This window comes from Malus domestica, chromosome 10 (genome assembly GCF_042453785.1).
Source record: "Malus domestica chromosome 10, GDT2T_hap1".
NCBI lineage: Eukaryota > Viridiplantae > Streptophyta > Magnoliopsida > Rosales > Rosaceae > Malus > Malus domestica.
Window position 1 is genome coordinate 9,788,313 of NC_091670.1, and position 23,221 is coordinate 9,811,533.

A 23,221-nucleotide genomic window follows, 5' to 3' on the forward strand; every position below is an offset into this window, starting at 1 on the left:
ATAACTGTAGCTTTGTTCCATAAATTATGGATTAATTTTCAATTAAGATGGTTCTTGAGATTGTCATAACTCCTCATTTTTGTTCATGAGATTTTAAATTGATATAAGTGATTCCTGATATTGTCTACTGTCAATCATTTTGGTCATTTTGTGAAAAATCTCCATTTTTCACCATTAAATTGAAGAAACAATCTCATAAAATGCTTATATCGATTTTATATCTTAGAGACCAAAGTGTGGAATTTTGTCAATCTCATGGACTATTTTGGATAACTTTATTCTCAATGTTATGTTATGAGTCATTATGGATTCCTAGTTATGTATAAATATTTGAGTGAATTGATAGTCTAATAACATTAAATGTCAAGACAATTTCGACAAAATAACATCGGTTCTGTACTTTTTTGAGTCAACTATTTCACCGCATTTATAAAATTAGCCAATCAGTTAAACTCCAGGCAATCGGATCTCAGCTGATTAAAATGATAAAGAAACATGTAAGAAATTAACAATTTGAAAAGAAGATTTGGCGTTCCATCGACACTAATAAAGGGACTTAGTTTTTTATTTAACAATAATTAGTTAAACTGGGTGGCTTTTGTTTGTCGCAGCCTTATCTCTTCTCCAAAGTCTTTACCAGCAAGAAAAGTGGCATTACCACTAACAACAAAAGCTTCTAATTGAATCAGCAACTGATTCCAACATTATATATTGTGGTATGGATTGGATAGGAGGACCAATTTTTCCAACAGGACTCGACATTATTTTTAAGATTCGAAAGGCATCTCTCTCTCTCTCTCTCTCTCTCTCTCTCTCTCTTCACACACACAATTACACAAACACACACACTCAACACGCAGAGAATTGAATAATGTAACCTATAAAGAAAATGGAGCCCAAAGACCTAGCCCGTCTGAAGTTAAAACCGCACCCGATAAAAGAGAAATTCTGTTGTGTCCGGACTGGACCGCGTGTCCCTATGGGTCAAAACACAAAAATCATCATCTATCCCATTCCCTTGATTTCGTTAGGTTCACCGTTCTCATTTTGTGTCTCACTCCTTCTCACACCACTCATAGCCCGCCACATTATATGACAAAAAAAAAAAAAAGGCCCAACACATTATTAGAAAAAGAGCACATCTATCATGGTGAATGCCCGTGATCAATTGCAATCCATTACAGATATTGTGCCTGTTAGTATTTTGGATGTGATAAAAAATTTCAGTTTCTACTACGGGTTATACTAGTTGTCAAATGCAATATAACCACGGATTGTACCCGTGGTAGATTGGTATCTAACACCATGTGCTATGGCCGTTGTTGATTACTAATTGACCACAACGAATGCCAGTTATAAATTATTTTCCAAAATAAAAAAAAAAACTATTTAACAAATATATATATATGTACTTATATATTTTAGAACAGAATAACCAACAAAATTACAGATTCACCATAATCTAACAACTACATAAAAAATCACAAATTCAAATATTACAAGCACTAAAGCTAACAACAAAACCAAGCTTCCAATAACAAGAACATTGTTAGTTGAAGACTTCACGTTTCTTCAAACACCTCCAATGAAAGGACTTTGAGAGTTAAATACTAACCCTAATGCTTGAGTCGCAACAGTTCTTGGCTTTCTATATCTGCATAGGCATAAGCATATGTATCAAAAGGAAAAAAAGTCTTGTGCTCCTAACTAGGAAAAGTGAATAGATATACAAAATCGAATAACGTACAAAAGATGAATTCTAAATTTTTCTAGAACATCCACCGTCTATTAATTACATAGGTTTTTCTGTTCACAGTACAAGAAATAGTCTATCTTATTCACAAACGAACAATTAGCTTCTCATACCAACCTTTATATACCCATGTGCATTTCATGTGGCAAAAAATCTAAGACCTCACCACAAAAGCAGCCTAAAGATTAGAAATCATAACCGGGTACTCTCCCTTCTCATCATATTCAGCAAAATCCTCAGACACAAGTCAATGTTCTCAAAGTTTGCGCCATTCAACTACAAACGAAATGAACACTAGTTTAAGTTTACATAAAATGCAATACAATTAAATTTGGTGACAGTTAAATGTTATTCCAAGAGACGGGGTTAAAAAAAAAGTATCTCAATTATCTGCAGTTCCCACATCTCGAATGTGTTGTTCTCATAACATGATATCTAACACTACTAGAATCTAATAAGGATCAAAACACAAACAAACCACAACAACAAAATAAGCTTTCAAACGAACTACCAGAATATAAACAGGAAAGGAATCCTTAATGCTCACTGAAGTTGGGAAATTTCACACATATATTATTTATTAAGGTTATTCGGCTCATAGGTCCAACGAAAGGAATTTTCTAGGGTCAAGTACAATGAGAAATGTTCATTCGAATGCTGTATGATTAAAAGTTGCACGTGAGGAAGAGAAACTTACATACTTAGCTTTCCAGCCACCATCAAATACAAAGATCACAGGCTAATAACCCTGCACTCGAACATCATCAATGGGGCGAATTGCTTGGCTTTACTTATTGCATGGGTTAGTGGATTACCACGATCTGGGTGCATCATAATCATTGCACCCCACTCACAAAACTTGCACTACAAAAGAGAAAATTTGCAGAATCACCAACCATGTACAACAAGTTTAACCAGAAAATTTTGTGTAAAACCAAAGCATAGGAAGAAACCCCATGCCCATAAGATCAAATTATGAAACAGAAATGTGTAGACATCAAAATCAATAAGTTGCCGATATGTCACAACACGATTTCAACCACAACTATCTCAAATCACGGTGACAAATATGTCTAATTCAGGTAAGGTTGGAGCTCTACGAACAACTAAAAATCTGAAATGCTTACTAAACCGAACGCAAGTATCAACAATAATTCTTAGTAGTCAAACAACAAATGTGATAAGAATCAATTTCACACAACCTGCATAAACATCTCAAAACGTCTCATTCATGAAATATAATGATATTTATACAAAAGCCTTACCAAGTTATTAGGAGATTCTCGTTCAATTCATTATGTACATTAACAACAATATTGTTGTTTGTAGTAGCATTGATAAGAGGGCCTGAAAACTTCCCATTAACTACCATAACCTGCAATCAAAATTCCAATAAAAACAAGTAATGCAAGTCAAATTATGATGTACTTAAATAATTGCTCAAACTCCAAACAGCAAAAAAAATAAAAAATAAAAAAATAAAAAAATAAAAACCACTCAGCTCTAATTAAGGTACGGGCTTTGAGTAAAAGAGACGGGAGATGGAGAAACAAGAGGATTGAAAGTGAATAAGGAAACGATGGATATTTACGGTTTTCAATTTTCACGACCTTATCTCTCAATTGGGAAAAATTTTAAACCACTCAACTGTGGCGTGCACGGGGGAAGTAAATAATTTTAATATCCCCAAATATTATCAAGACGCTAACAAAAATAAATAAATAAAACATCAAAAACATCAACCACGGGCCAAATACGTGCTGAAATTTAAAAGGGCGGTGAGGTGGTTTTAGTTAATCACCACAAGCACCACACGTGGTGATTTTTGTTTTCAATCATGGGCATTACATTTTACATACCTATTGTAACTTACTCAATTTTAACAACGGGCGCGAATATGATCGTGATTAATTAATCATATCTACCACAGACCGACTTTGACCGTGATAATTGATTCCTTTCTACCACGAGCTCTTAAAGCCTATGATAGAAATGTTGTGGTAAATATGATGTTGTGTTGTATTAGAGTGAATTTTTTCTCACTACCCTCAAGCAATGGTAATGCTCAGTACAGTATTTATTTTAAATTTCAAAATTTATGTATCATTGAGTATCACCATCACTTGAGGGTGATAAGCAAAAATATTCTCCCGTAAAGACCCACATCTTTTATCAAATTTATATATACACACATTTTTAACATATTTGCTCTAACTAATGTGGGTATACGACTAAAAATTTTCTAAAAGAGTTTGACTATATAGCCTCTAACAATACTATTTTTTCCCGTAAAACGTGTAACCAAGTTTTCTAAAAGAGTAATGCTACATTTTTATACCATAGGATGTGGCATATGATGAACAATTAACATCCGATCAAATAAACTAATTGATTAACACGGCATGTAAACACCCCTTGCAATATAAGATGATACACCATTATAGTACAGTACAAAAATATGATCTCTGTAACATTTTTCTTTTTAATAACTAAGGACAAAACTGATTAAAAGCAACCCAATGGTTAGCACATGATGATTTGCAAACGATTTGGTCTTATTCATATGGACTACGTCTTTTTGAAACATGAGAATTTCATTAATAAATAAACCGAGGAACATCATCAACATGGAATACAATTTCAAGATTACAAATGCACAACACAAAGATAATACAAAACTTCACTCACATCTAACCTAATAAAAGATAATGCTCATAAGAACAAAAGCGTGCTTTACCTTCTGATGAACTTGCAAGGGACGACAGTACTTTGACAAAGAAGCCCTGCTCTGAGTCATCAGGAAAAGGTCCCTATAGTCCTTTACCAAATTAGCACATAACAAACTCCTCAGAAGTACAATTCTTCGGCCACAAAATATCCATACCTAACCAACAATTTAAATAAGCTTACATGGCCTAAACCTTACCAACACCCTCCACGCACATAAGGTAAACACAATACTATCACCTAAGTACATGCAAAGACAAACGACAACAAACACGCCTATGAATTCCCTTAAACCCGCAATGACACCACAAGGGAAAGATCTCACCGCCCCCTGATTATTTTTTAAACGTTGAGTAGCGAAACACACACACACTGCGTCCTTAATTGTCTTAAGCCCCTGTAAATAATATTTTATTCTTTAGAGTTTCTGTGCTCTTAAAATTGTGTGCTAGTAGTAAGTGGCGGATTGTCTTAATGGTTAGAATCCATCTCTTTAACCAACTACATTATGAGTTCCAAATTTCCCTCTCCTTAGTGTAGAATATCATGTAATAAAATCAAGTATTAACAATTATAATCTGTTGTTTGCTTGCAAAATTTTTGTTCCAAACAAAAAAAAAACACAAACAAAATTTTTAAACGTTGGTCTTTAAACAAAAGTACATTTTGTTGATAATTAAATCAATTAAGTGTTTGAACAAACTAGATTTATTGGTATCATTAAGTAATGCGAGTTCTATTTTGCTAAAGCCTAATAAAAGTCGCTTACACTACTTTCGAGTCATGGGGTATATGGTCGTTGTCCACCAAAATCTCTAATTACGTATAATTCCGTAACGTTCATGGGCTATGTGCACTGTGCTTCTATAGTTCTATAGTTCTATGTGCACTGTGCTTCGAATGAAAATGTCCTATGTTTTAAGAAAAGTAACTGTAATAGATATCCAACTTGACGGGTCGTAATAGATGTCCTATGTTTGATCTAAATTCTAACCAATATTTTGCAACAAATGATAACATTTTCATAAGAGAAATTTTCTAGGCTAATTATATTAACACCCCACAAATTGTTGAATAAACCCCACAAACTTAATACACCCCATATTTGTTTTTTCACTTAAAAATTATCTTAATACACCCCACTTACTTTCCCATAATACCCCCACACCCCATATTTTCAATATACATCTTATATTTTGTACATACACCCCACATTTTCTTTACACCCCACATTTCTCAAATCTTATAACACTCATTTTTAATTTTCAGGGGTTGAATCTAACCATATGAACACTAAAAGATAAATATGAATATAGAAGTTTAAATAATGCAGCAAACGCAAGATTAAGGGCTGGTTTGGTATTGCTATGCTTTGAAAAAAAGCTGCTGTGAGAATAAGCGGCTGTGTTGTGAGAATAAGCGGCTGTGAAATAAATCAGCAGAGTGTTTGGTAAACTTTTTTGTAAAAGTGCTTTTGGAAAAAAAAGCAGTCTGATAGTGGGTTTTTTCATTAAAGGAGCAATGTAGGTCTGTGTGCTTTGAAAAAAAGCCAGTTTTCCAAAGTTACAAATTGCAGCTTCAGCTTTTTCCTTTGATTTCAGCTTATTCTCACAGCAGCTTTTAAAATAAGCCCTTTTTTTTAAGTTTACCAAACACCAAAAACACTCCCAGCTTTTTTTCATAGGAGTTTTTTTTAAAATCACCTCAACCCCAAACTGGGGCTAAATAATTATCGATGTCATCGAAATCACTAAAACAATGAAAACTATGAAGTCTTACCTCATGTGAAGCTCCTGAAACATCGATTTCGTGTTCCATTCATCAAAAACAATTTTTCTTAATCAACATGTTTGATAGTTGAGAAGATAAATAATACGCTAAAAGTGATTTGGGGTGTATTTATAAATCTTTACTTTTTTTTAAACCTAATAAGGTCAAAATTGTCATTGCATAGTGGAGTAAATAAGTCATTTAATATTAAATTTTAATGTGTGGTGCATTCAACATTTTGTAAGGTATTAATATAAAAACCTATTTTCTATATTAATTTCAATTCTTAAGTCCCCATTTGATAACTATTTTTTTCAAGTTATAAAAAATAAAAACTGATTAAAAACCAAAAAAAAAATTGGCATGCGGTGCGGTAGAACCCTAACAAAAATGTTCGTCTCCCGAAGATACATTCCTTATTTTGTAGTAGTGCTCACGTCAAATTTGTAGTAGTGCTTACGTCACTCGACTATAGATTATCATTAGCGTGAATTAATCTTTCTGTATTAATTGACTCGTTATTATTCACCAACTTACTGCGAGCTTTGTTTGTATACTAGTTGGCTTGAGCTAATTTTGACAACAACAAAAATTATCATTAGCGTGTGTTGATCTTTCTAGTCCAAGACTATATTCCTTATTTGTATAACTCTAAACCACCTTTGCACCTTCTTAAGCAGAAGAACACATTCATTAGAGTTTCCTTACTACTCTTAAACTTATTTCATATCATGTGATTTACAAAGAGATAATCTTTTTGGACAAATACCACGATTGAGGAGGAAGGTGTAAAACAACCAACATTGTGATTCATAACGTGCCACACAGCCTCGTGGTCCACAAGTAAAAGAGAGGGCCATTATTTTTGGTGGGTCAATTAGGTCACGGAAGCAACTGAAAGCCAAACTAAAAGAAGAAAAGGTAATGTGGCAATTAAAAAAAGTTATTTGAAGAAAAAAAGAAATGAACTAAAGCAAGAGAAAGTTAGGTCTTACTTGGCACATTCTTAGTGAGTAAGAAATTGAGCCTGGAATCTAGATGACAGGGATATGGATTTGTATCTGAGTTTGCCACCTGGGGAACTCCATTAGATGGACTGTGGAAGTCAAGAAACCAATAATTTCTAAACTTTTTTTCTAAATTATTTTCTCACTTTTTCTTTTAGTAACTTTTAGTTCAAAGCACAATAATACCTAATCAGAGTTCACAAGAATGTGCTAGTATGATACTAACAAGGTCTTTGCAATTAAGATTACTCAAAAGATATACAAGAAAAATGTCATAAGAAGAAAGAAACGAACATGGAACGTCTTCCGCCACTAGAAAGAATTTTGCCAATATGCAGTTGGTATTTTCATGTTTGTTTGTATTGCAAGCGATACAGGAGGGGGAGGGGAAGGAGGAATCAAACTTAGAATGTCGGGTGCATAACTAACTAAACTCCAATTCCGCTGCATGCTATTTTCTTATGTTTTTTTTTTAACAAATAATATTATATACACTAAAGGGGAGGGGAGGGCTTAGCCTCACAATAGACTAGCAATAATGTTGTTCAAACTCGTCTTTAGAACTCTCACTTACAAGTAAAGAGGAATACCACTAGATCATAGTACTAAGTGACTTTATGTTAATTGTGAACAACTTAACATTTACCTTAGCAAAAAAGAATTTAATTTAGGGTTTAGGGGCCAAGGTCGAGAGTTCAATTCAGTTAAATCAATTGGAGAAAAAGAAAGAAAAATCTTGTCATATATTTGTCTAATTTATTCCTAATGTTTTTGTCCATGCTCTTTTATATCTAAATCCTAGTCAAGTGTACCATATTCCGGAAAATCATGCAGCAGGATGATGGCCTTAGTATAATGGAGCCTTGGATAAACCCTCAACTTGCAGTTGCAGATTTAAAATAAAGCAAAAATGAATGGGAATATAAGAAAAAGAAAAGAATGAATGGGGGAATATAAGAAAAAGAAAAGGCTAGTCTCCTAAGAATTCATAAAAAAAATATCTTATATCTTCCCATGGCCTTATAAATACAAAGCCTGCACCATGTAAAGTGTTCAACAACAAAAAATCCCATCTCACACAACCCTATATTTCCCCTCCCTCTCTCTCTCTCTCTCTCTCTCTCTCTCTCTAAAACAACTCTGAATCCACTGCTTTCATGCTTCCGGTGATCAAAATCCTTATAAAATCTACTACTCTGATAGTAGTGCTCCTACTGGCTCTCGTCAGGGACATGGTGGGTTACGAATCCTCTATCAAAACCCGAATCCTTTTCGAGTGAGAAACGCAAAATCTTCGAAACCCTTTTCCGGATTTTTCATTGATTTCTCTCACACAACCTCACTAACAAAAAATGGATTCAGTCAATTTTTATGACATCAAAACTGAGAAGGCGAACGCAATCTTGAAATACCGCCAGCTTCGAAAACTTGCAAACTTGTTTCGGTTGATTGAGGTGCTTGCTGTTCTGCTCCTGCTTTCCAGGTTTTCTGTCCAACTCCCTCATGCTGTCAAGAACTCTGGCTCTTACTTCAAGGACATATCCGGCTTCATGGTAAGTCCTCGCTTCGTGTTTGTCATTGGAAATGTAATAGTTATCGTTCTCTTCGCCAAGTCGGGCAGATATTCAGCTAAAGACTCGAGCACAGGCAGCTCGGGCGATGATCTTTATGAAGAGTTTGTTCAGAACAGCGAAAAAAATCAGAAACTTCGTGGCGAGGTGATTGAGTACCAGGCCATAAAAAACACACCTAAGGATAGCATACTTTCTGAGAAAGCTCCTCAAAATTTGGAAGTCAAGAACTTCACAAGGAGTCAGTCAGAGAATTTAGAACATGAGATTTGCAAGAGCTCGCGGCGCTTATTGAAACGATCAGAGACGGAGAAGTTCAAGAAAAACGTTCAGCCTGGTGGGAAGCCGGCAGGGAGCGTGTACCCTGAAGACGGCATGAGTAACGAGGAGTTTCGGAGCAAGGTTGAGTCGTTCATTGCAAGGCAGCAGAAGTTTCGACTGCAAGAAGATTTCTCTGTAAACTAGGGTGAAATATGGGGAAATCTCTGTTTATGTTTCTTTTTTTTTTCTCTTTGGGGGATTGTGGGGTGTTTCTATATGTATTAGGACATTGCTATATAAAGCATGCAATGTAAATCTACTGTAGTTCTGTTCATATTTCACTCTAATTATTCTCCGTTTTTAGCAGAAGCAATTATGCCACTGATTTAGTAATTTTGTCAAACTTTTAAAACAACAATTTTCTCTGCTCATGTTTCGTGGCTCGGATTTGGATTCGACAACTCACTACATTCATGTATGTTGAAGGAAGAATTAAAAGTCAACTTCCGAATTTTATCCAAGTTGGAACTTGGGTAAAAGATGGATTAGTTATGAATGAAACATTTCCCTTCCAATTCCCATGTAAAATGGTGAGATTTCATTCGCACTAACTAAATATCCAATCTTCAACTTGGACAAAATTTAGAGGTAAAAGTCGGCCTTTATTTCTTACTTCGACATACCTTAAATCTAGTACATTAATTAATGTGATCTAATTTTAGACACCAAACATGGCATATGGGCAGCAAAATAGATAACGTAAGCATATATCTCACTCACAATCAAAATTCGCCTCTCGCTTTAGTTCTCCATTTTTACCAAAAACAAAAGTTGTCCAAATGGCATGACTTCCAAGCATGTGCCAATAGGCCAAAACCAAATAGGTAATTCCAATTTTAAGAGAATAAAATTGCAGATAATTAGAGAATTTTCCAGAGGTGTTTGGTATGACATCATTGCTAAGAATGTATTCCAAATTCTGTTCTAACACATCATTATGAATCAATTCCAAATTTTCTTGTTTTGGGGGGGATGGATTGGATAAGTTAGGAGCATAAAGTCTGATGACTTTTTCCTATAAAACTGAAACAAATAGAGCAACTGTAAAGCACTTCCTAACACAAACCAGAGTAAGAGGGACATCCACCTATACAAAGCACCAACTAAAAAATCTTTGCCCTTTCAATGGCACTAACTATAATAACTTTTGGTAACCCCACTAAACTATAACCTTATTGGATTACCAATATGTTAAACATAATTCACAAGAGAGTGCTAGATGTTACTTCTATTTTATTAAGAGCAAAATTTTGTTTTGTAAAATTATTTTATTGTCCTTAACTTTTTTGATGTGATAGAAGATTAAATAGTCTTTTTATCCTTTTTATGTTGATAAAGAGGGTTCTTTAATATATAGTTTAGATAATTTACAAAAAATAAAATTAAAAAATTAAACTTCCCATTCTCATGTTTTCTCTCTGACTTTCTTCCTATCTCCTTCAATTAAAAAACAAAAATAAAAAATTGGACACACTTTGTGTGTGGGCATATACTAGTATATAATAGAATTGGTAGACTTACTATTAGTACTTGTTACAACTACATGCTAGGGAGAATTTTTTTTAGTGTCAGAAACACAGTCCAGTATACCAACTGTCATAATATAAGTGGTTTGAAATTTTCATTTTCAAGTATCCAATCACTTGTATAATGACACTTGATATGTTGAGTGTGTTCCAAGTACACTTAAAAATCTATCCAAGCTAAGAGTTAGAGAAAAGATCTTCAAGGATGTTCTTGCCACATAGCAATTTCAAAAGTACTTATCCAATTAAAGGTGGCGTGTGTATAACTAATTAGGAGTCAGGTCATCTCCAACCGAATGGTCTAGAGGATCAAAGGGCCGAAAATAACCCGAAAATCGTCTCCAACTGAGAGCTAGGCCAGAGGGCTCCTAGGCCCCACGAAATCTAAAAAGGCCAAAGGGCTAAAGGGCTAGCTTCTATTTTTGCTTTAAAATGTCAGATTTCCTGTCGGATATAACCGACAGGATTAAGAGCAATAGTGTCGGTTATAACCGACAGGAATAGTAGGGAAAATTTTGAATATAACGCCTAGCTAACGTCAGCTAGCCGTTATTTTTGAATTTTTTTTTTACAGTTTTATTTACAAAAATTTTCCTATAACTTCTATTTTTTAATTCTATAACTTCCTATAACTTCTATTTTACAAAATTTGTTTCACACTTTTTTTAAATTCCATTTTTTCCTATAACTTCTATTTCACAAAATTTGTTTCATACTTTTTTTTAAAATTCTATTTTACAAAAGAATTTCATATTTTTTTTAAATTCTATTTTTTTCCTATAACTTCCTAAACCATTATACAACATTAAATTAAACTAAGTGACATGAAACACCATTAAACAATATGAAACAACATTAAATAACATTAACCAACATAAAAATTATGTTTGGCTCTATGGCCCTATGACCCTCGGTTGGAGACGACTTTTTGTGACATAGATAAAACGAGCCCTATGGCCCTCGGTTGGAGATGGAGGCAAATATGACCATGTATTGTTCATTAAAATATTAATATCCTGGAGGGCCAAAGGGCTAAAACGAGCCATCTGGCCAGCCCTCGATTGGAGATGGCCTCAATATGGCCTGCATAGGTTGAGAAAAGATCTTCAAGATCTATTTTTCCAATTGGGGTAGCCAAAGAAAGCATGAGAAACCAATCACAATGCCACTCAATAGCTACAAAGGCCCGTTTAATAACTTTTTTTTTTTTCATTTTTCAAAAACAAATTATCTCTAAATTTCAATATTGAAAGCTACTCTTTTGGCAAAGTATTTTCACTTACAGTTTTCAGCTTTTTTGAAAACTAAAAAACTTGTTTGGTAATATTTTAAAAAACATGACCAAAATGATCGTTCTGAATGCCAAATATTTGAGAGGTATAAAAAGATCAGCAATCTATCAACCAAAGAAAATTGATGGTATGTTTCATAGACTCAAACCAAGTATCAAGCAGCAAAGAATTGAGGAGACCAACCAAATGCCAATACAGCACACGATTGTAAAACTCTCTCACATTTTGTTTACCAAAACTTAGAACTTAGTAGCCGAAGCCGCTAGTTCAAGAAAAACTGAACATGGAAGTGATTCACTGCACAGTCGGTCCTGAACTCGTCTCTATCAAAACCTCCCTTGCATCATCAGCTTAAACAGCATCTCTGGACCATATCCTGTACGGTTGGCCATCAATGTAATCCGCATAAATGATTCCTCTGTCTACTCCAATCATAATCGACTCATTCAGAAAAAGCAAGTAATTGAAGTGTATAATTGCCCCAAACTATAGTAAATTGTAAAAACTAAGCAATAGAACTATCTTTCTTGGGGACACGACCCACGATTCTTCCAGAGCTTCAGGTACTATCTTTCTTGCCTGCCTAACAATCACAAGGAACATTGTCTATGACATATGCACCGAGATGACCTATTTTCTTTGTAGTTTCGGTGTTTGGTTGCTAAGCATTAGAGACATTCCTTCCAGAATTTTGGAAAAGCAATAGAACCACAACTAGCAGATCAGTTTCCAATTACTCAATTTAAGTAAGAGAAGTTGACACAGTCACTCTCATCCCCCATTGTAGAGGCCATACTCAATAAACTAGGGCCGCTAATCAATCCCTTTGTTTACCGACTTTTAAAACTAAAAAAGAAACCAACATTACAAGTTGGATACATACCGATGCGACATTCATAATCTACAAACTCCACAATCAGCCATCTTTGTGGATTCTCAAACATGGACAATGCATTCCTTATCCTTGTCAAGCAAACGCTAACCATCAGTTGGACAATCATATTCCCATGCTTTGTCTACCATACTCTTGTTTCTGGAGTTGCATGACTTGTCTATTTAAAATCCCTTGGTATTCCAAACTACAAAAGACCCCTTGTTTGCAAACTCACATGGATGGAAACCACTCATAGCCTTTCCCATGAGTGCCATAGCAGCGATGCTTGGAAACTGCTTCTTCTGAAACTCATCCACTGTTGGCTTCAAACATTGCGATTGAAAAGCAACCACTGCTTCAAACTTCTTTTGGGATGCTACTTTAGACCACCTCCGAATCCAAGGATGAGACAGCGTTATATTTGGACCTTTCCTGGCGGAGTCAATGGGAGATGACTCACAATTCCTTAATACCATTGCAGTTTGATCTGGCACCATCTGTTCTTTACCAAGAAATCTGCCGGTGGCAGGTTGTGAACTAGTTATACTGCACTTCATAGTTGAGTTAGAAGATTTCTTGACTTTTTCAGGTGAAGAGGCTTCTCCCATTTTTGAGCTTTTTGTACCATGAACAGACTGAGAAGCCGTCAACTTGAGCCGTTTAACCCACCTGCTGCTTGGTTCTGGTCCCTGAGATCCTTCTGGACATGATCTGGATTTTGAATTTGTGGGATGCTCAGCATGGGAAAGGAGATGTTCGACATCCAAACTCTGGGTTCTTGAAGTGCTCGTCTCCCTTTCTTTTGCTGAATCAGGAAGCTCTTGATTTATGTCCGGTAATTTTGTGTATGGAAGTCTAGCTCCGTTCTCTTCTCTACCTGAAGCGATGGCTGATCGAGATTTTGGTGACTTCTTGCCACTCTCAACATGCTACAAAATTCAAAAATCAGAAAGGCAATTTAGTACTATGCTAAGTATATTATTAAATTCAGTTCAACATAGTGTGATCCTTTAAAAGCCAGTTTCCTGGGAATGCGACATAAAAAGTGTTTTGGATGAACAAATAGTGATTCCAAAACTATGTTACTTAACAAATATTCACAAAAGCAGAATTATAAAAGTTACCTTGTCTGATGTGGATACTACCGCCACACCTGATACAAGAAGCAAAACCCATTATTAGCCGAAAGACATGATGAAACAACAATACACTGAAAACTTATAATATTTTTATACTATATGAACTTAGTGATAATTACTTTTTAAAACACGAGTTAATCCAAGCATGATGCTGTAAAAGCTAAATAGCCTACACATTTAAGATGGTATAAATATTGTTCAACAAAGTTGAGATTCCTGAACGATATGAGATAGGGTGTGTAGTACCAGAAAGAAGGTTATCCTGGAAAGCATCCATGTCCATAATATCTGTTTCAGATGATGATTCGAGTGCTTGAGCCTTGACAACTCTTACATCTTCCTCTCCGTCGGTATCTGTAGAGCTCCTGTAAGGTAGCAGCTTCAATCTAGGTTGAGGAGGGAGACCATACTCCGTGGAAAAACCAGAAAGATTACTGAAAGCTTTTCCTTTCAATTTTGTTGATACAGTTGACCGTCCAAACATTTGACCTACTTCAGGCAAGTTAACACCAGTCTTTTTCGTGATCTGAAAATGGTGAGCTGTCTTTGAAAACATACGAGGACCCCTAGATAATTCTTCATCAGCGTTGACAGTGGCGCGTATTCTCATAGTCTCTATGTTATGCACAGAACGCTGCAGGCTTGGCAGAGATCCGGATCCGTGAAATACTTTTTCCAGTCCGGTCACCTCTGGGGGGCTGGCGTGGCTTGAAAGCAATCCAATACAAGACTGATTTTGCATTTCTAGGAAATTCTTACCGAAATAATTCGGTTGCTGCATACTGCTTGTGGAGGGGTCATGCTGTAACAAAACCATATCATTCTGCCTTGGCAATGAACCCCCTGATCTTGTAGAGACAAAATTGTTATGGAAGTTATTCTCATGGGCCAACAATGTGGACCTTGTGTGATTATAAGTGCTTGTGGCATGTTGTCGAGGTGCTAGAAAAGAGTTGGATAGATTAATTTCCTCTTCACTACACAGGAAAGATGGATGCGGCACAATTTTGGAATCTGATCTCATTGATTCAACTCGAAAAGATTTGGAAACAGCTAGGCTATTGTTCTCAAGAAAATTATGATATTTCACCTGTCGCTCTGGAGGTGGTGGGGCGGCTTCCAGAGCCCATGCATCAGTAGGAGTCCAGACAGGCATTGCCGGTGGGCTATTCTCACTAAGTAATCCCCCATGGAAAGTAGAATTGTCCTGATTCAGTTTAACCACACTAGTCTTTGGAGGAAGATTGAACATTGGAAAGGACTGGCCTTCCCATATCTCCTTCCTTGTTTTCTTCGAACTCTCTGTCAAACCGAGGCCCTCATCAATATTTCTTACTCTTTTCGGTTCAGTTACTTCATCAAACCCTCTAAACAAGGAATGTTTCTTAACACCATGATTGTGTTGTTGGGCCTCCTCATAACGAATCGATACATGGCCGCATGCTTCGGTTTCTGACTTACAACTTGTGCACCTCCGATGAGCCATCCAAACAGATTCATAAGGATGTGAAGCTAGCTCACTAGTTCCTTCACTACCATGCATGATAAGTAGACTTATAAACTCTACCCAATTTCGAAAATATCAAGGATCTCAATGGCATATCAGAAATCACCTAAACAGCCAAGACACCCCAACAACTCATCAGAGTCCATCTTTTCATATGTTATATCAAAATTAATCAAATTCTAAGCCTTGGAAATCCAATACGTACATAAAGGTTCCAAATTTATGCTAAGAAAATTCACATTCTTTTTCCCAGATTATAACTGTGGGAAAAGTATAAAAGCAAACGCTTCTCGGGTGTTGTTCTTATTTGCTAAAGACACACACTTTTCAATTTTTGTTAATGCAGGCACCTAAATTTCCATCATTTTTTCACACAATAATTGCAACCAAGTATATAATTTCATCATCTGTAAATTAAAAGTAAAAAAAAAAAAAAAAAAAGATTAAAAGAGAGAATTGAAGCCAAAGTTACCTCCAAAGGAGAAGATCCAGAGGTGAAGATGGTAACCAAAGCTGCCAGATATGAGAGAGTGAGAGAGAGAGGTAGCAATTAAACCCAAAAGAGAAAAGCTTTTATAGAGGATGAGAAGGAGAGGAAGAGGAAGGAGCATCTGAAAGCCGAGGCTTTACAACACTCAGCCATATAGCCACAGCCACAATATGTGAGCTCCGGCCCGCCCGCGGGGGAGGTGGGGGGGGGGGGGGGGACCCAACTCACCTGCGCTTTTCCAATTGGTTCCTTCTCTTTTCATACTTTTTACTTTGTTTATTCGTTCAATTATTTGATATTATTGCATATATTTGTTCATAAAAGTATGTACATGAATCATTTTATTAGGAAATTAGGATAAAAACGGGACCCATTTATTTTTTGTTGTTTTTTTAACAACGTAGGATGTAATAAATGGGTTTGTAACGCACAACAAATATGAATTTACGGTTAATTTGGATGTAATAATTGACAACTGTTAACTTGTAATGACATTGTACTTGGCAATTATTTCTCTTCTTGCAATACTTATTAAATTAGAAGATATAAATAGGGGATTTTGGAATATTTTGAAGTAAATTGGGGAAGTTACATGAACCTTCACAAAGCATCAATAAATAATTTAAGAGTTAAGGGAAAGTATTTGACATAATGTGTTATCGTGTTTTGAAAGTTATGACACTTGATATAACACATAGACCAAGAAGCCTCGAGAAGTAGTTTTTAATCGTTAAAAAAAAAAAAAAGATATGATACATTCTCGTGTACTTAACTTTTACGAAGAGTCTAGAACTTTATAAGGAAAAATAGGAAGTATTATAAAAATAGTAGGCCTTATATGGCGAAGTTACACGAACCTTCACAAAGCATCAAGAAGTAATTCGAGAGTTACAATAGAATTAAAATTCCCACGTTATAACTTGCAATAGTTTCATGAAGTTTCAAGAGTTTTGAGAAAAGGATAAAGACAATACTTTATTTTTGCTCAGAAAATAACTTCATTAAAGGGAAAAACCACGAGTACAATTGTAACATCTCACATCGCCCAGGGGAGTGATCCTTAAATGTATATTCCCATCCTTACCTAGCACGAGATCTTTTGGGAGCTCACTAGCTTCAGGTTCCGTCAGAACTTTGAAGTTAAGCGAGAAGTTGGCCAGAGCACTCCCATGATGGGTGACCCACTGGGAAGTTGCTTTTGAGTTCCCAGAAACAAAACCGTGAAGGCGTGGTCGGGGCCCAAAGCGGACAATATCGTGCTACGGTGGTGGAGCGGGCCCGGGAAGTGGTCCGCCCCGGGCCAGGATGTGACAAATGGTATCAGAGCCAATCCCTGGCCGGAAGTGTGCCGACGAGAATGTCTGGCCCCTAAGGGGGGTGGATTGTAACATCCTACATCGCCCAAGGGAGTGATCCTTAAATGTATATTCCCATCTCTACCTAGCACAAGGCATTTTGGGAGCTCACTGGCTTTGGGTTCTGTCGGAACTTTGAAGTTAAGCGAGAAGTTAGCCAGAACAGTCCCATGATGGGTGACCCATTGGGAAGTTGTTCGTGAGTTCCCAGAAACAAAACCGTGAGGGCATGGTCGGGGCTCAAAGCGGACAATATTATGCTACGGTGGTGGAGCGGGCCTGGGAAGTGGTCCGCCCTGGGCCAGGATGTGACAACAATTATTTCCCAAGCAGTCAAAAGCATAAGCAAGATTGACACATGCAAGAAGAGTGCATTTCAAAACATAGGTATCTCTAATATTAATTCCTACACTAGTAACAGCATCTACAAGGAAATTGGTCTCCTAAAATATGTGACTCCAAGAAATAGTCTGAAAAGAAGCTGCCAACCTTCTAATATCCTAGATAATTGAATGTATTATGCAAGGGGTCTTGTACCTATTTTCAACCACTTCAGTGACTAGCTTAGAATCACCTTCCGCACAGACATTCTTGAACCCCTTATTTCGTGTAGCTTTTAGTGTTGGAAATGTGTCCTAAAGTCAATCATAAGATGATACCTTACAAACATTTAACATATTAAGCTAATCTAGTTTAATGTAATTGCAAATATTATTGTTTAAAGTCGTATCATCAAATGTTATACGCTTAGACAATAAGCCCAAGGTATATGTAATTAAAAGAATGTGGTTTCAAGAATTTAGATTCATGAGACCTTTCTCTTTAGTTCACATATCCTAAACGTTCATGATCATAGGATTACTAATTGGGCATTGACAATCTGGATAAATTTATGTCTTCTCTCTCAGGAAAATGATTGGTCTCGAGTTATTGGTGTGAATGACACCAAGACAAGTATGTAGATGCTTAATAGAGAGTGAGTCTGTTGAACGCGATCAACAATGAGTTCTCGTAGTCATGTCACACGAGAACTCATGGTTGGGATAATGCAAAATAGTATTTTGACTTGAGACATAATAGTTGCCTTGTGGTTAGGTATTTGACTGTGTTAAAGGCATTTCATTTGAGGATGTCCACGGCATAGTTGGGCTAAGGTACTTAATCATGTGAGCATGTGAATGTACAACAAAGGAACTCTAACCTTCAAACTGTTGTGGGAGAATACTCTATGATATGATTAAGAATCTCTTGCCAAAGCATGGATGAGATTTAGGAAGTCGTTCCAAATCACATTCAAGGTAATCATATAGGCAAAAGAATCACATTGGATAATAGACATGACTGAACTATCAACCAAACAATGTAATCAAGAGTATTGAAATAGAGAAAGACTGTATTGCATTGTAATCCCAAATTGAATAAGCTCTCCAACCTCTTCTGATTAGCTTGGGTGTTATGAAATACTTATAGGTGTCACTTATAGTTTGTGGAAGCTCTGAAGATGGAGAATCACTAAGGGAGAATTGAAAGTAAGTTTCAATTCATAATCAATTAGTAAGAGTTTCAATCATCCACTACCTCGCTAAAATGAGCCTAATGAATTGCAAACCGTGTAAGGAAATGATTGAAAAATATAATGAAGATGAGTAAGAACAATTAAAAAGTTTAATTTTATAAGGCAAAGACAAATTCAAAGTTAATTAATTAAAGAGAAAAGGTTCGTATTAGGCCTTAAGTTAGTTTTGGGTTTCGAAACCCAAATGGGTTTTGGTTCACAAGGCACATAAGCTTTAAGTTGTGTAACAACTACAATAAAATGAGTAATTACCTAGCTAAACACACTAAGGCCAGCCATGCCAGAGGGTTAGTGATGGTTCACTTATTACAATTTTCTCACTCACTTAGAAATGGGTAAAAGTCAACTTTATAGCCTTAACATCATTAGAGTCTCTTTGAGGAAAGATGAGAAAACATTTTCTCTTTTCTCCTTAGAGAGGCTGGCCACATGGGGGAGGGGGTTTTTAGCAACTTCTTCCTCCCATGCCACTTATCTTCTTCCTCCAAAGCCACTCATTTTCTTCCTTCACCCATTCCTTCATCTAAATCCAAGATGACAAGGAGCCAAGAAGCAAAGTTTGTCCATCAATATCCATGGAGCCAAGGAGTAAGGATGCAAAGTAAAGAAGGCACTCTCATGAGTGATTAACCTTTGCTAAGCAAAGAGGTGCTACAAAGGTATAAAGTTTCTCAACTCTCTTTGTGATTTGAGTTGAGTCTTGGTTCACCACCACTACTAGACTTTAAATTTCATGGTTTAAGTTATGTTTTAGAGTGCATACAAGCATGCTTCTGCCATTTAATTGTTAAATGCATGTACTATGTTGCTCAATGAACTTAGTTTCCTTCATTCAGAGCATCTCGCAATGCTAGAGCCTCCACAACTGCAGTTGTGTTTTCCTCAATACTTCTTGCACCCGCAACAATAGGATTCTATTTTCATCTCTAATGACAAAGCTAGCAGCAGCCTTGTCAACCACCACGAAGCCATCAAAGTTTATCTTTAAAGTGTTTGGTTCTGGTGATTTCCATCTAATATTGGTTTGGTTATTATCTTGCCCCCTCTTCTTTTCCTTTTGGTTGGCCTGAAAATATTTTTTTCCCCACTACTGCAGCCAGCATAGGAATTTTGGTAGGGAGAGGTTTCGTATTCCTAAAAATCAAAGTGTTTGGATGAGGGAAATAAACTTGGAATTTGGTAAAATTCGGAATTTATAAATTAACATGCACCAATTTCTTTGTTTGGATTCATAAACATAGAAATTTAGAATTTTTGCATGGAAAAAAAACTTGGAATTTGGGATCTCTAATTCTCAAGTTTAAATTCCATGTAAATAGGTGTCATATTCCAATTTCTATGATTGAGAGTTTAAAAATAACAAATTCCGTATTCAATTCCATTGTTTTTTAGGTTAACCAAACAAGAAAATTCACAAATTCTATAAAATAAAATCTCGTCATTTCAATTTCCATCATTTTAAAATTCCTTAGTAATTTTAAATTTCTTCATCCAAACATAGTGTTACTATTTGTCTTTCTTTCTCTTTTTATCCACTGAAAATTGTAAATGGAGATGTAAATATGCCTTTAATTCTCATGTTTTCGTCTTCCATTGGAGATGTTCTAGTATTTTCACTTTTATTTTCAAGTTTGCAACATTTTAGGGAAACTGTCAAATGTGATGGATATTATTAAGAATCATGCAACAATGCTTGTGTTCCCCTTATGGGTGAACTTATTTATCCACCGCTTGTAATTAACGTATCTTGGCTGTACGAACATCGTTACCATAATCGTTGATCATTCTCTTTATCATTATCTAAAGATCCTATTGCAAAAAAACCATTTGGTTTGGAGATTATTTAGCCATCTATATGTGTCAAACTAATAGACAATTTTGGTAATAAGTAGCATTCTCATGTTGAACCGTTCATTTTTTTATGCATAGGAGGATCTCCAAATTGAATGATTTTTTATTTTATTTTTTAGATATGATCTTTAGATGATAAAAAAAATGAACAGTTCCTGCTATGATGTTCGCATAATAAAGATAGGTTAATCATAAGTAGACAGACAAGTAGATTCTCTATTGGATCACAAGGCCGTTGTCCCCTATTATCATATTCATTATTTAGGAAGGAAAGTATGTCACTAACCAAAAATGTGATAGTCACCGCGTCACACACCATATCATTAAAGGATACTACATAATATCCTTATGTATTTTGAACAAAAATGAGGCACACCATAATATTTATAATAATATTATTTCTAGAGTCTTGGCCTGGCACACCATGCTAACTTTCAATATGGCAATAGCAGCATACATATGGTTCAATCCGAAAATATCTTTTCTCCATTTGGAAATATGGTCGCCAATATCTACACAGATCCTCAGCGTCAACAAATTTCTAAGGAAATCTGTTATCCACCCGCATAAGATGAATGTGAAAAATGATAGACCCTAATTGTGGAGTAAAAAATAATCTAAAAACATTATGGATGCGACATGTGAACTTTTAGATTAAAAAGATAAAATTACTCTCGTGGCATACCAGGATTTCTACGAACATACAACGGACAATAACAGCTCAATTAAGGAAGAGTCAAATGTGATCAATATGGTATTTATTCAAATCCCTCTCATCACTCCTCATCAATCCCTTATTGATTTTATTTAGAAGGTAACTCCCAAAATTTCTTATTTAATTTAAGAATAATAGTCATGTTAATTACAAGATATTATTTCACATAATATCTTGCAATTATTCTCCAGTTACCACCATATATGACCGGCCACTTTCCAACCAAATGGCCGGCTACCCTCCTATAAATACCCCTATTATCCCACTAACATGCCAAGTCATTTGCTACTCACAAACTCCTAAATACATTATTTTCATAATTCTAACTTTGGCATCATAAATTCTTCGACTAAAACCCCCCATTCATCGTGGGGGCGTAAGGATTTTGGCCTTAATCTTAAGTGTTATTATTTTGCAAGTGCATTTTTGTCAAAGAAATATATGACGGAAATTTGCATCCACACTAATATGTATATTGATACTATTTGTGGGGTTTTAGTCTATATTTTCTTCGAATAATTTGTTTTTAAGTTCTACATTATATATTATATATGGGGGTAGTTCGGGACGGGATTCCAAACCGAAACACATAACCTGAATCCCAAACCAATTTATTTCGGGATGGGATTCCAAAAACCGAAACTAAAAGTTGGGATTCCCGAAAAATTTTCAAGATTTCAGTACGATCTGGGATTGGCCATTTTATGTGCAAAGATTTCCCACGGCGCCGACAGAGGTGGAGAATAAGGGAGGTGGACATATCGAGAGACAAAGAAATAACAAGCGAGTCATGGTGGCTACGCGATGTGGCGGTGGACATGTGGTGGTTGCGCTACGAAGTCATTTGGTGGTGGTGCATGGTGGCTGCCTTTTTTTTTCGGAAATTTTAACGAAAAGCTTCTGGTATTGTTCACTTTAATGAAAAACCATATTTTTACACTAAAAAGTCAATCCTTGTACTATTCACTTTACCCTTTATTTTGTCCTTATCATTAAAACTATGGCTGGTTCGATATGGGATCCCAAATTCCAAACTGATTTTTTTCGGGATAAGATTTCAGAAACCAAAATCGATCCGAAATTTCGGTATGGTTTGGGATTCATAGATCTCCTGTTTGGGTTAACATTTGAACTTTGGGCTGTGTTTGTACCATACTTGACCAATCCCGAAACTACCAAGCATCGGTCAACGTTATACTGTCAAGGACCTAGAAGAGTTTGCCTCCAACCAGGAGGTCAATCATAACACAACACGTGTCGACATCAGAAGCCAATCATAGCGCGACATGTGTCAACATCGGAAGCCAATCACAACACGACACGTGTCAATGTCAGAACAAAGCTAGAAACTCTCTTCTATAAAAGGAGATCATTCTCCCACAATATTTCCTAATGTCATTTGTACTAAATCATTCACTAGTACTCACTAAAAGAGAGCTTGAACCTATGTACTTGTGTAAACTCTTCACAATTAATGAGAACTCCTATACTCCGTGAACGTAGCCAATCTAGGTGAACCACGTACATCTTGTGTTTGCTTCTTTGTCCCTATCCATTTACATACTTATCCACACTAGTGACCGGAGCAATCTAGCGAAGGTCACAAACTTAACACTTTCTGTTGTACCAAAGTCCTCACTGATTTTGTGCATCAACATTTAGCGCCGTCTGTGGGAAACGACACGAAAAACTATGTCGGTTCTCTTTCATTTTTTCATCTCACCACCGTGAGATCTCACCATACTCC

At 35.9% G+C, this 23,221-nt stretch overlaps 2 protein-coding genes and 1 long non-coding RNA gene across 3 annotated transcripts; 1 reads left to right on the forward strand and 2 right to left on the reverse strand.

Moving 5' to 3' along the window:
• Positions 1–1,373: 1,373 nt before the first annotated feature.
• On the reverse strand, positions 1,374–3,217 carry LOC108173897 (uncharacterized). The gene is made up of 4 exons (XR_011572472.1): positions 3,019–3,217; positions 2,451–2,617; positions 1,871–2,029; positions 1,374–1,654 (listed from the first exon to the last, which is right to left on the reverse strand). It is a non-coding gene; the product is annotated as an uncharacterized lncRNA (long non-coding RNA).
• Positions 3,218–8,609: 5,392 nt separating this feature from the next.
• On the forward strand, positions 8,610–9,293 carry LOC103440386 (uncharacterized). Its single transcript, XM_008379062.2, has one exon. It carries the CDS (start codon positions 8,610–8,612, stop codon positions 9,291–9,293), a length of 684 nt encoding a protein of 227 aa, XP_008377284.1.
• Positions 9,294–12,670: 3,377 nt separating this feature from the next.
• On the reverse strand, positions 12,671–16,217 carry LOC103440385 (uncharacterized). Its single transcript, XM_008379060.4, has 4 exons — positions 15,960–16,217; positions 14,227–15,593; positions 13,966–13,994; positions 12,671–13,770 (listed from the first exon to the last, which is right to left on the reverse strand). Exons 2-4 carry the CDS (start codon positions 15,521–15,523, stop codon positions 13,024–13,026), a joined length of 2,073 nt encoding a protein of 690 aa, XP_008377282.1. The 5' UTR covers positions 15,524–15,593; positions 15,960–16,217; the 3' UTR covers positions 12,671–13,023.
• Between the last annotated feature and the right edge of the window lie 7,004 nt (positions 16,218–23,221).

Bases quoted from the DNA above. Each gene is read 5' to 3' on its own strand.
- LOC103440386 (XM_008379062.2), top strand. From the start codon at position 8,610: ATGGATTCAGTCAATTTTTATGACATCAAAACTGAGAAGGCGAACGCA.
- LOC103440385 (XM_008379060.4), bottom strand. From the start codon at position 15,523: ATGCATGGTAGTGAAGGAACTAGTGAGCTAGCTTCACATCCTTATGAA. The intron at 13,995-14,226 runs GTACTACACACC...TTCTTGTATCAG, and splicing joins CCAGGATAACCTTCTTTCTG to GTGTGGCGGTAGTATCCACA. The intron at 13,771-13,965 runs GTAACTTTTATA...TGAATTTTGTAG, and splicing joins TAGTATCCACATCAGACAAG to CATGTTGAGAGTGGCAAGAA.